Below are 13,792 nucleotides of genomic sequence, written 5' to 3'. Positions count from 1 at the left end.
CAGACCTTCTGAGGGAACTTCACGTAATCTTGGTAACCGGCTACGCGGGATCCAGGTTTCAAGCTTGGCCATGATCCTATTTTTCAGGTCAGTTCCTCTCGCACTCAACGATCCTTCTCCTATCGCACTTGGGGCTATGTACCCAATCTCGGGTGGGGGTGATGATATTGCCCCCCTGACCTGGCGTCCTGACTCCTCCTTGCCGTAGCATTTGTGTTGTACCTCGTCAATCTCTAGCTGTGAGAGCAGTCCCTTCTTTTGAATGTTGGAACACTGAGCTACTAGTTGTTTCGCCGTCATTGTGGATGTTGGGTATCGAAGAATCCATAGGTCCCTCATCCTATTCATGTAGCCCCTTCCGCCGGGGTTACTTGCATAGTAGCATATATATATATATATATATATATATATATATATATATATATATATATATATATATATAAAATATTCTGTAACTTCTGTCGGTGCTGTGCTTTTTTGGAAATCGAATTTCCCAGAGGAACCCACCCGAGGGATTAATAAAGATCTATCTATCTATCTATCTATCTATCTATCTATCTATCTATCTATCTATCTATCTATCTATCTATCTATCTATCTATCTATCTATCTATCTATCTATCTATCTATCTATCTATCTATCTATCTATCTATCTATCTATCTATCTACTTACATATTATTAAAAGTGTTCTTAGCTTAGCTTGTCGTGAGTGGAAGGGAGTGTAATTTAGCCTTACAAAGATGAGAAAATGTACTTACTAACAGCAGATGGCATAAAAGATGGTCATGGTTTCTGGGTGTGAAAGGTGAAACGCATATCAATGTGACTTAAACCTTTAGAGATAACAGAGATAACTCTTTGTTGTCACTGCACAGTCATACCTCGAACAATAGTACAACGAAATTGGAAACTGTCCTGCGTCAGCACAACACAAACAAGACAACACAACACAAACAAGACAACACAACACAGTAGTAAAAAACACACCTACCTACCCACACACATATACGTAGAAAATAACAAAACACTGAACGTGAGGAGCAGTGAGCTGCTGCGTCTATGCGCACCGCCATCTTAACCCATGTGATGCTAACCATGTAATGCTAACTTGTCCACCACACACACACACATATATAAATTATGCATATCTGTGTATAACAGTTAAATGTGCTGGCAGGCTTACTTTAAAATTTTGGATAGGGATGACAGTACAGTCTGGATTTGGTGCTAATGCTAAGCTAATTTAGCTGTATGTGACACACTGAGAAATTAGCATGAAACTCTGTAAGAAAAACATGTGATCTTACTTTGAAGGGTTTTTTTTAATGTTTAAACTGACATTAGCAGCTAACACTAGTGATAACCTACAAACTTGGCTAGTAAGTTACAACTTTACAGCATCCTAGCGTTAAATTGAATGCTAATTTTGGCTAGTGAAAGCTTACATGACACTCAAAGCAGCTACACCATAAACTATGAACCACTTAGCTTTACTGTAGTAGTGTATATATTCACTTTTCTTTGCAAGCTCCTTTGTATATATTCAAATTATTACAAGTACAATTATTACAAGTACTCATGAGGCTTCTTGGTGGTATTAATACTTTACATGCACATTAGCATGCTTGTTATAGGAACAAAATAATTAAACGCCCCTGATGTAGCTGACTTGGTGTTAATGTACAGCTTTGTTTTGTTGTTGTGGACCTTCCATCTCCATTTTAGTCATAAAATAAAGAAGAGATAAGTTTGCTCTTAAAGTTTCCCTTGAGTCTCTCATATTTGATGTCAGTCCAATTAAACCCTGATAGTCCCTGTTCATGTACAGCTTCCCTGTTCTCTGCCTGCTCCTGTCCCGACAGCGAGATATAACATCTGAGATGGAAAGATACCTCACAGCCGTGATACTATTTCTTAAAGTGCCTGACACGTATTTGTGTGCATATTTGATAATGCTACATGCATTCGACTCATTTCCATCCCTCCTCGGCTCTCATTTCGTTTCGCTCGCTCTTGTAGTTTTGTTGTTTGCCTTTCATTATTTTCTTCATTAGCCTGAACAAACATCTTTGTTAGAATTCTCTTTTGGGTATCACTCCTTGTCAGCACATTTCCACTTCCTTGATCTGAGACAGCGGGAGAATCGGAGGGAAAGAGAGAATCGGGGAGTGAACAAATTAATTGTATTATTTTAGCTTACAAGCTAAATCCTCGGCATAAATGCAGGAGCAGCTGCGGTGCATTTTGCAGGGAGGAAAGCAGGCGGCAAATGAAAGACAAGAGACTTAAGAGTCAGAAACTGAGAGATGGAAGTAGGAAGATGAAGTGAACAGGGTGGAAAGACCAGTTCGGTGCAGGGCTTGCATGAGTGAGAATCGAGCGTTGGTGGTTTTGTAAGAAAAGGAGAGAGTGATGGAGAGCAAGAGCACAGGGAGGGAGGTAGACCATAGCCCTGTTCAAGTTCAGTGGAGTGGAGTATTTAATCTAACATGATGAACGAGCTATTGGAAACATCATCCTCCCAGCTCCTCCTTCAACACCCCTACCCCATTTCTCATGGACCGTAAGCCCCGTGATGGAGCTGTGGTTAAGGTCACTTAAACACCAAGGTAAAGAAAGTCAGACAGTGCGCAAAGTGTGTCTCTCACACACACACGGTTACTCTGAGAACCATCTCTCTGCCATGCCCTGCATAGGCAAATTGGCACAAGCAGAGTGACTTGTTTCATGTCTTATCGTGTCGTACATCACAAGTGTTGCCCACTTTGTTTTCACTCTGGTAGCTGAGGGATTGATTGATGGTTGAATGATCATATTTCTCGCTGTCATCTTGTGTATAATTTAGAATTCCTCCCAGTTCCAAGTTAAATCTTAGCTGAAATGAAAACTTTCAACATGCAGTAGAGCCTTTCCTGGTGGAAGGAGGGGGGGGGGGGGGGGGGAGAGTACACAATGAGATTGCGACTGAAATTTTAATTAATCTTTGCTTTAATTAAATTCTCTACTCTTCACAAGATCTTCTCTGTGAGACTTAACATCATCCAGAGACTTCGAGGCCGTTTTGTAGCACTGATGCTGCGACTGAATTTGAGATCAAGGCTCTTCGTTTTTTGTCTTCATACCTGATTTAGCTGAAAGATAACAAATTCAAATCTTTTGCTGTGTAACAAGAGCAGTTTACACCTGCCTTTCTTTCTCTTTTCATACTTGGAAGCCGTGATTACAACACTTGCATATTAAGTTGATTGCAATGGAAAATGTTTGACTAATTACAAATTAAATACTGTTCCTTTTAGCTACTAAATACTATCCTGTGTTCAGTGGTACTTTCCTGTCTTAGCTGCCTGCTGAAATGTAGCAGTGAGAGCACCAAAGGCCGCTTAGTTGCAGAAAAACTAAAACATTCAAGATGCTAAAAATGGTCAGAAGGTAATTGCACTGTGGGGTAATGAATCTCTCTGGGTTCATCAGTACAGACCACTTTTTTGACAGTACTAATTTGATTGGTTATTAACACAATAAGACTAAAACAAGCTTTGGTGAGCTGGTTACTGGTTATGTATTCAAAGACACAACAAACAGAACAAATGTAATCATCAGACTAGCGAGGGGGCAAAAAATATTCAAGGCTCTCCCTGAAAAAGACGTCGTGTTGACGCGACCATATGTTAGTCTGATGGTGCCTTTCTAGATGTTACCATGTTACTTGCACAGATTTCTCTTTTCATATTACGTACTGTGGATGATGAGAGATAACCAGTCTGCACATCATCATTCTGAAACTGGAGAGAGAGTTTTGCAGATTGTTGAACCTCTGCCTATCTTTACTTCTGAGAAACTCTGCCTGTCTAAGGTGCTCTTTTTATACCCAGTCACGTTAGGCCTCTTTTTTACTAGCACCTGCTCGACTCGACTTGACTTTATTCAGTTTCAGGCGTTTTAATGTGGGTGGGATTGTTATAGCAAGGCGACCTCAAGTATCATGACTTCATTTGTATGATACATACAATGGAGGGCATTGAGGCGATTGTATACCAGCTGGTTGATCTGTCACTAAAACGTCTGCACCTCGTCGTGTACCTATTGACTTAGCTTGGAACTCTTGCCAAGTAGGTACTATAAAAGGTACTTGGTACTTGGTACTGGGGACTACCACCTAATGGAAATCCCTAAGAACAGAGTCCAGCTGAGGCCAGGGGCCTGGGGTGGCCAACTCCAGGCCTCGAGAGCCGGTGTCCTGCAAGTTTTGGATAACACCCTGGGTCAACACACCTGAGTCAAATGATTACTTCATTACCAGGCCTCTGGAGAACTTCAAAAAATGTTGAGGAGATAATTTAGTCATTGAAATCTGTGATGGATCAAGGACACATCTAAAACCTGCAGGACACCAGCTTTCGATGGATGGAGTTGGACACCCCTGGAGTAAGGCGCTAGTGGAAAAGAAGCATTACTGACCTCTTGCCAATCTGAATATAAAAGCGTTTCGCTGCCAAAGGTTTGTGTCTCTGTTCGCAGTTGTTGTCTATCACATATAGACAGCCTTGAAGCCTGCGCTGCCATCACACTATTTTCAGTAACATCGTGAGTCGAGAAAATGGACCAGACAGCATGTGAAGCTAAAACTGAATGTGACCACAAATTGCGACTAGACAAAAGCTCACGGTGGGGTTGCACTTTCAATAATTTTAACTTTATTGTAATCAAACACCATCATGCAGTAAGTTTACACCTGCTGCAGTGCCCAGCAAACACGTTGCTGTTCCTAGTCATTGCTGCACGCACACTCAGGACTCATCTGATCTCAGCTGCACACAAATAAAGATTCATGACTGTCTTGTGTGTTTGTGACACTGTCGTGTGTTGTCAGGTCTGTGGGCAGACGCTGTCAGCTGTAGTCAAATGAAGGTTGCACCGAGAAGATTACTTGCGATGCTTCTTGTAGCTGTCTGAAAGTGGTATTAATTGTGTGTTTGCATGCTAGCATTTGTTAATTAGAACAAAGAGCAGCTGAGGCTGATGGGGGAAATAAACCAAATGAATCTGACCTTCTACTGGAGCTAGAATAAAAGTTTCAGAATAATCAAAGTCCCCCTGATTGAGGTCTGTGCATGCTAAGGTCCGGGTGGACTGACGCTCGTTGGAGTCATGTGCTATTAGTTACAGAAACCTATGATCTTTATGTTTTTTCCAGACAATCTCACGATGGAAGAGCTGTGAGAGTCTTAAAAGTCTTTACAGCTACCTGCAGGATCCCCAGTCAAGCTCTGTGAAAATGTTTTAACCAAATGACCAAAAATGTGTGTTTTATTGGTTGTTGGTTGAAACGCGCCCTCAACCGACTTTGAGGAATACAGAAATTGAAGACATCAAACTCTTGTCTTCATGCGTTCATGTGACTTCCGTGTTCTCCACCCTGTCGCTGCCCTTCGCTGCCTCGCCGCCCGATGTTTAAAATAATCAAATAGTCTTTTGTCTCCATGTGTGCTCTTTTAAACTCGCCTACCTCTGTGTGAGACGGTGTTACCCTGCATGCTTTTAGAGCAGCTTTAAGTGGTTGAGTGGTCATGGAATTGGAGATAGACGTGGAGCCCTGCCTCTATTTGTCTGGGTTTCTTTCAGAGCGGCTCTGTGCTGAGAAGCGACTGACTTGGAAAGCTCTGAGAGAAATAATTGGAATATTCCAAACGGCCTTTGTGCAGAATTCACGAGGTTAAGCGTGAGCGAGACTTTGTCCTTCACGCCTTGTAACAGTTCTCGAGATTTTGTTGATATGAGCTGATTTTTTTTTTTTACTTTTTTTAAATAAAAAATTAGTTTCACCTCCCTGAGATGCTTTGCATATGGACCACAAGTAGTAAGTCATACACATGCGTGAGAACATTCGCCTTAGGGCCTTTTCCCCTCTCTCTCCTCCTATAAGCGCCATTAATGCCTCCTACCCCTCAGCAGTTGTAAAAAGGGTTATTTTTTTTACCTCTAATGCCTTTGCTTCTTCTCTCCATCCCTCCATACTTGGTGAATTAATTGGAGAGGGCAGGAGGCTGCAGCACATATTGGGTAGGTAACGAGTGGTGAGGGCTGGACGGCCGCTAACACCCAACTCTCTAATTGGCTGCCCGAGTGAGATGAGGGTCATTAGATATAGGTGACTGCTTTGCCCTCTCGGCACATGCATTCAGACAGGCGTGAACACTCATGCCTGCATGCACGCGTACACATGCAGACATCCTTCTGCTGTCATTTATTTTTCTTCCATGTAAATCGTTTGTCCTTCTGCGGGGCTTTTCGTGTGTTTTCTTTTATAACGCCACATCGAGCTCCTCTGCTGATCTGAACGGACGGCAACTGCGAGCTTTGAAGGAGACTGCATTTCTACTCCATGAGCCCCACGCTCTCATTACAGCGTCATGCGTCTTCAAACCTCTGAACGCGCTGAACTTAAAAGAGCAACAACTGTACACGGCTGTAATTGATAGGAGAGAGAGGCAAGTTTTTGCTGCCCTCGAGGCCCTCGCGTCAAAAGTTTCAGCTCAATTAGGACCTGGCCATACAAGCCTCACTCTCACATTATCTCTCTCTTTCTCTCCGTCGCTTATGTCATCCTCTTGTGAAATCAAAGGGTCTTAATTACTCATAAAGCTTCACGGGATCTCCGCATGACGCTGCCTCGTTGTCCTCTCCTGGTATCGTTGCGCGGAACTGTGGGACGGGAGAATAATTGGTCGCGCTTTTCACTACAGTCCTCTAAATTTGTTTGAAGTAGTCTAATTGGGGCTAACGATGGCCAAATGAAGATTTTGACAACATTAGCCTCAATTGATCCAGCCCACACAATAGCAAAAAGATCAGGCTGGAAATGCTGCAGCATGAAAAAATATTTAAGTAAACTTCCATCTTGGATTGCAATCTGTAAAATCTGGCTGCTCTGAGAAGGTGGTTGCTAATTATTTAGCAAGAGATATGGCAGCGCTCTTCTCCTTCACACACACAAACACGCGCACACACACGTGCGCGCGTCTTCTCACCGCTAGGTCGTGCGTTTCCAAAAAAAGCGCCTAATCAGCGTCGATGGCGTAGATTCATTTCCTCCTTTGTTTGGGCGTAATTAGTGCAAATTGTTTTCGCTGCTGAAGAACAGTTAGCGCAGAAAACACACATGATTTATAGCTGGCACAGCGTGGCAGCGTTTAGTGCTCCTCACTTAAGCAGTATTTGTAATTCGCTGTTGGAGTATTTGTGAAGATGGTGTTTTATTCTGGCTTTTTACACACAAACACACGCACTTTCTCTGTCAACTGCTCAGCTGACCCCTCGCCTGTCTCACCCACTCTCAGTGAGGATTATCATGACCTCCCTTCACATGCACGTTCTCACCGGTCTCTCCCTTCCTCTGTGTTCTCGCGCTCTTTGTCACCCTCATCTTTTTGAGTCACGTCTTTTTGGCTTTGTCTCAGTGCATCAGGGATGCTTTCGAGTGTGTATTATTCTTTACTGTAAAGTTGGAACCCCTCGGATTTCGGCTCTGTTTTGATATTTTGCTTATATGTGTGGGAGTGGGTGCGCTTCTTCCGTCTCCCCGTCTGTTTTTCCGTCTCTTTCTGGCTCGGAGCTCTAGGCTATAGAAAATGGTCTAAACTGCTGTGAGTGTTGAGGGTGAAGTGGGAGAAGGGAGGGGCATGTAGAGTTACAGTGGAACTTGTGAAAACTGTGCCTTTGCACATAACCCCTATTTTCTGAAATGTGCCTCAGAAAACATTGAAGCTGAAAGCTCGGGTTGGTTTGGATTCCCGAGATGAAACTTTTGGCTTTAACAGAGCTTTGCTGTTATGCGCAGGTATACTCTCCCTATCTCTTTCTGGTTTCTATTGCTTTCTATGTGTCTCACACACATACACACTTATCCCGGTGTATCTCTGCAACACACAAACACGCACACCACATACAGAGGCAGTTTGTGCGTCACTGGTGAGGAGAGGAAGAAAGTCAATGACAGTTCAGCAGGTCCCTCTCACGAGTCTAACATTATATCCACTTCCTGTGTGTGTTTATGTATATACTATATAATATACAGCTGTGACTGTGCTTCTTCCTCAGTGTTGACATTCAAGCCTCATTTGAGTAACAGGTTGCGACTTTAATGAGCTGACCTGTTGATCCCACCTTATTAAGCAGGATCTGTAATTTGACCAGAAGGGGCTTGAAGTGCTGCCCAGTGGTTGAAGCCAAATATTTGCAGGGCCCCTTAGGGAACATTGTTTTTAATATTTTCTGCATTCATTTTCAACTTGAAGCATATGTCTGTGCTTTAAAAGTGGGGGAAATAAAGATGTACAGGAAAGTAACACTCTTTTAGTGAGGAAAAAAAAACTTTCGCAGTTTGCTTCAGTACAATTCAGAATGCCATGTTAGGCCAACACTTCACAATCAATTTTGATGCTTATTTATTTACTAAGAAGATAAAAGGGGCCTTTAAGAGGCAAATAAGCACAACATTAATAGAGTCCGACCGGTTTGGCAGCAGGCCGATATTAGCTACTTTCCAGTCTTTCAATATCTGCATTTATAATGGTCATCCATCCATCCATCCATCCTTCCATCCATCCATCTATTCATGCATCTATTCTCTTCCAGCTATCCAGTTGAGAGTCATGGAGAGTCATGGAGGGCTAAGAGACAAGGGCCAAGACACAGGCTACACCCTGAACTGGCTGTTGCAGGGATAACAGATATAAATGGACAACAATTCATGGTCACATTCATACATATGGCTAATTTATAATCACTAGATAATCTAACCAAATGTAAGTCTTTGGACTGTGGGAGGAAGCTGAAGTACCTGGAGAGACTCCACAGACATGGGTTGAACATGTAAAACCCACACAGAAAAGCCCCAGACTTCTTTCTCTTTGTAGGAGAACGCTGAGATTATTAGCTTGTTTGATGAGCTAGAATAAAAATTTAAAAAGCAATTCAAAGTACAGTGAATTTTAATTCATTAAAATACTTATTTGCATCCTTATTAAGACTAAGCTGAGAAGATTCAAGGTATTTAATTGTGTACTTTCCAAACATGATGTTAGCGTAAATGTCATGTAATATTAGCTTAGCTTAGCTAGCCTCTCTGTTAAAAATTTAAAAGAAAGACTTATGTTTTGTGTATTCTGAGTTACGAAACGTTTGGTCATGCTTGTTTGTTTTGTTGCAAAGATGCAGGTGAAAAGAATAATGAAAAAAAAAATGTAGAAATAACGAGTGTTTGTGTCCAGTTGTTTCTCTTTGGTTCTAGCCTTAATGCTAGGCTAACGATCTTGTGGCTTTAGCTCCATATTTAACAGTGAGGTAAACACTCAATCCTGTAATGTAAGAAGAGGATAAACGGTTCCTTTTTATATTTTTTGCTGAGAAAATGTGAACAATCTGTTAAATGGTTATCATTTTTTTTCTATCTTTGTGTTTGTGATTTTCAGGATTACAAAGCGGGGCTGGCTGTCGCTGAAGTGGAACTGACCGCTGCCAACATCAGAGACGTGGACCGCAGGGGCTTTGAAATCAACACGCCCTTCAAAAACTTCTGGTATGTCTACTCTTCATTTGTGTTTGTGCACGGCTGCCTCACCAGCATGTGTACGGCATGTATCTTGGCATGTTTCTGCACGCTTTTTCCACCAACAAAGAGCTATTCATGCTCGGCTGCACGTGATATTTGATTTGTCTTTTTATGTGTGTGAGAGAAGAGTGCACTCTATCCGTTTGATCTTTCAGCTCTTACCTTAACACATACTCTGCTTCTTATTTCTTTTTCATCTTCTCAAAGACGAATGTTGGAAATGATGGCGCCCCTCGCCTTCGATACAGACTCTCTTTTAGCCAGGTTGACATTGTACACCTCCACATTTGTTTAAATCTTACCATAGGAGGCTGTGGGAAGTCAAGACATGATTTCCAGTTCTCTTACAAACAAATCCTGCAGGATCATCTTCTAATTCTAGCCACACAGTTTAGGAAATGTCCTTACAATAAGTCTCTTGTTACACTTTACTCTAATCTCAGAAGTCATATCTCACAAACCATCCATTACGGCTACAGTAAAGGGTGAGGACAGGGGTTTTAGTTAAGCTGCTCTCATATATTGAGGGTATTAACAGTCACACAGTATGATAAGAGTTTAGGGAACTTTCAGTCAAATAATATTCACATAGTGGCCTCTTTCTTTCTTGTAACAGAGGTGGAGAATTTATTCACCAGTATCTTGTATTTTTTGGGAGTGAATATTAATGAGATGTAGCTGTTTGGAAGAAGTTGATTTCTTTCTGTTTTTGTTCTTTTTGTACGTGCTACCTGCCTAACACCTCACTTCATTTCCTCCCTTCATTTTTATGAAATGTGCAAAAAGAAAACTATCCCTCGCTCCTTATCTGTGAAAAACAAGAGTTCAATTAAGCTGATACAGTCAAATGTGCTGATGAAGGGAGCTGGATGAGAAGTGTTACTTTGTTAGTGAAAATGATTTAAAACACTGTTTTAGCAGAGCCTCTGAAAAAGTGGAGTCAAACTACACAATAACAGCCACACATTAACTGCATCTCTGCTATATTGCAGTGATTGAAGATGCCTCTTTTGTCAGGTCTCAGCAAGTTCATGGCTAAATCCTTGACTTATTAGATGCATTTGCAGTCTTGGCTTAAGTACCAAGTCAATGACAAAAATTGTGAAAACACAACCATGCTTCATCTTCATATAACGGTGTAGATGCCACAGGCAAGAAAACTGCTGAAAATTGAGGGGTGGAAACCCCCCCCCCCCCCCCCCCCCCCCCCCCCACATATATCAGCAGTGGTGCATAAAGAAAACAACTGCAGTTCATCAACCTCAAAGACAGGTATTTGATTTAGTGCGCACAATTCAGCGTGTGCAAGTTTCAGCTGTTCACCTAATTATATCATCATGATGTTAATTAGCTACTCTAAGCTCATTGTGTTCAGCAGTTTTGTTTCAATATATATGTTTTTTGTATTAAGTGTTGTGGAGTTTCACAGATATATTTTCTAGTACAGGGCATGCACATGTACACTGTGTGCACACACAAGGAGGCAATAAATATACTTATAAGGTGCTTATGTGCAAATATAACCAAGTAACTGTGATATGCGAGTGATCTGGCTCTACAGTTACTCTCTTGTCCCTGTAGGTTCTGGTTAGACCAGGCTTCTGCTGCAGTCACTTTCAGTTGCTGCTTGTTTGTGAGTCTCTGCATTCAGTTTTGTATTTAATAACTGATGAGCTGCCCTTTTGGGTTGAGATCAGATGACTGACTTGGCCATTGAAAAATATCCAATTGCCTCGTGAGACTCCTGCAATATGCTTTGGTTCATTATCCAGGCACTTTTGTAGCATTTGTCTGAATCTGAGCGGGCAGTAAAGCCCTGTACACTGCACAGTTCATCCTGCTGCTTCTACCAGGTGTCACATGGTCATTAAACACTAGAAATGTGTAGATGTTTTCTGGCAGTCTCTAATCCGTCCTCCTTATTCTTAAGTGTAACCAGTAATTGTAGACACTTGATGATGATATTTCTACCTCCTCGAGAGTGTTTTTGACTTGATTAGATGTTGTGAAGGAGTTTTCCAGACTGAGAAAACAATCCTGTAATCATCTAGTTTAGTTGTCATGGTCAGCTGGTCGGTGCATTTATTCTTGAGAAGATTGTTGCAGACTGTTAACTTTGGCCGCTGCTAACGTTTTTGCTGTTTTCCTGGTAGATTTATGTAGTATTTTCTGTGTAATGATGGTCTCCCTCACCTGCACTAACATCTCTTGGTACGTCATATTGAGAGTTCTAGTACCAAATGCAAGTTCTATACTTAATTTTTGATAAAACAGTCCTCACCTGGCCATCATACTGTTGCTGGTTAGGCTCTCCAAATGTATAAAAATGGCTGTAACAATACCTGGTTAAACCCCTTGAATTAAAGTTGCATTTTAATCACTTAAATGACTGTTTGATTTAATATGAGCTTTAAAGCTCAAATCTGAATGAGAAAGAAAACTTTTAACTTGTGGTTTTACACTCGTTGCTAATGTCCCAAACTTCTGAATAGATAATATTTGATATTACTGCCAATTAAATACAGTAATAGAGAGTTTAGTCAAAGCATCACTGCCTCTACAGGAACATATAGCCGTGTATCATCTGCATAACCACAGTAGCAAATATTATGCTGTCTGATTAACAAGCGGCCACATGTATAGTGAGAACATTAACGGGCTCAGATAGCTGCCCTGTGGAACTCCATAGGAAGTGTCACGAGTGGCTGATAGCTGACCTCCAAAGATGAAGTATTTCCTGTCGGTGACCGTTAATCTAAATCATTCAAAAACACAATTATAAAAAGTAAAATACGGACAACAATCTTATCATAAGTTAGCCTAACTATGAAGGTTATTATAGTTAACTAAAACCAAACTAAAAGCTAAACCTAGATGTGGTGAAACTAAAATAAAAATGAGACCATCTGCTGTAGTCACATAAAACAGGGCCATCATCCAGGAACCTGTGGACATTACTGTAATAGCGAAGGCGTTGTCCACTGGTATAATCATAGACTTTGTTCTTTGAGAGGTAAAAATAATAATAAAAATGATAACACGATTTGCCTGTTACACATGGTATAAGAGAAGCAATGCTTCTTCCTACTAATAATACTAAACATTAGTCGTTACTTTTTTGGCTCTCTTCAGATAAATGTGCACGATTCTGAAAACAGCTGAGAGATTTAGAGCTGAAATGATCAGTTTTTTCATAAACAAATTAATCTGCAAGGACTCGATGAAATACATAATTGAGTATCATCTTGGTCTTCTGTAGTAGATGTTGAATATGTTCAGTCTATCAACAGACAAGAGAAGCAATTTGCAAACCTTACCTCGCCTTCAAGGAAACATTGATGGACATTTTTTGCCATTGTAGGATATTTTGCAGACCAAACGATTAATTCATGGCAGACAAACTGAGACTGAAACAAATTGCTCTGTTATGCAACCTGGACAAAACAACTTGACCAACTTTTTTGCCCTGCAACGATGATGCAGGATTTCATCATTAAGCCCGCCCAATCAGCGAGTTACCTGTCGGTCTGCCAGGCTCCATTTTTACTCCTCGTGGTTTGTTTGTGGCAGATCTAAATAACGAGGCTGCAAATTTAATATTTCATTTCTGGACCAGCTGAGCAGAACCACAGATGTGAACGTGACCTTAGTGGTTACATATCTGAACAAACAAAAAAAAAAGTTTCTTAAACAGGAGCTCAGTCAAAGCCATTGAACCAAACTTATTTTCATTGTCAGTCATTTAGAATAGAATAGAATAGAATAGAATTCAACTTTATTGTCATTGCACATGCACAGGTACAGGGCAACAAAATGCAGTTTGCATCCATCCAGAAGTGCTTTAGTGATATAGATATATTACAATATATATTAGCAATAATATAGATATGTGAGTATATTACAGAAATGGGTCTATTATGGTATGTTATAATGTACACGGTATGAAGTATGTTGTGAATATTCTATAACTATAAGTATGTACAGGCTGTAGTGAGTACAAGCTATGTACAGGATATGAACAGGATATAAATATGAAAAACTATACAGAATATAAAATAAATAACTTTACAGAAATCTGAGATATACAGCTATACAGAAATGGGAACTATGCAAGTTGTAAACAGTTGTAGGATTAAAGATTATCGAATGTACAGAATGATTATTTACACAGAGCTATACA

General features: G+C 40.8%; 1 protein-coding gene across 3 annotated transcripts in view; it reads left to right on the top strand.

Annotated features, from left to right (window-relative positions):
• The window catches only part of arap2 (ArfGAP with RhoGAP domain, ankyrin repeat and PH domain 2), a 167,618-nt gene that overhangs the window by 50,426 nt on the left and 103,400 nt on the right, over positions 1 to 13,792 (top strand). For all 3 annotated transcript variants that reach the window (XM_085266827.1, XM_085266829.1, XM_085266828.1), the window contains exon 10: positions 9,473 to 9,579. In XM_085266827.1, the coding sequence (XP_085122953.1) occupies positions 9,473 to 9,579 (107 nt within the window). The remainder of the gene's footprint in view (positions 1 to 9,472; positions 9,580 to 13,792) is intronic.

Source organism: Mchenga conophoros, linkage group LG3, assembly GCF_057382185.1.
Source record: "Mchenga conophoros isolate Kocher_MC1m ecotype Shallow Benthic linkage group LG3, M_conophoros_male_GT1.1, whole genome shotgun sequence".
Taxonomy (NCBI): Eukaryota; Metazoa; Chordata; class Actinopteri; order Cichliformes; family Cichlidae; genus Mchenga; species Mchenga conophoros.
This window is presented reverse-complemented; position numbering and strand designations above follow the sequence as displayed.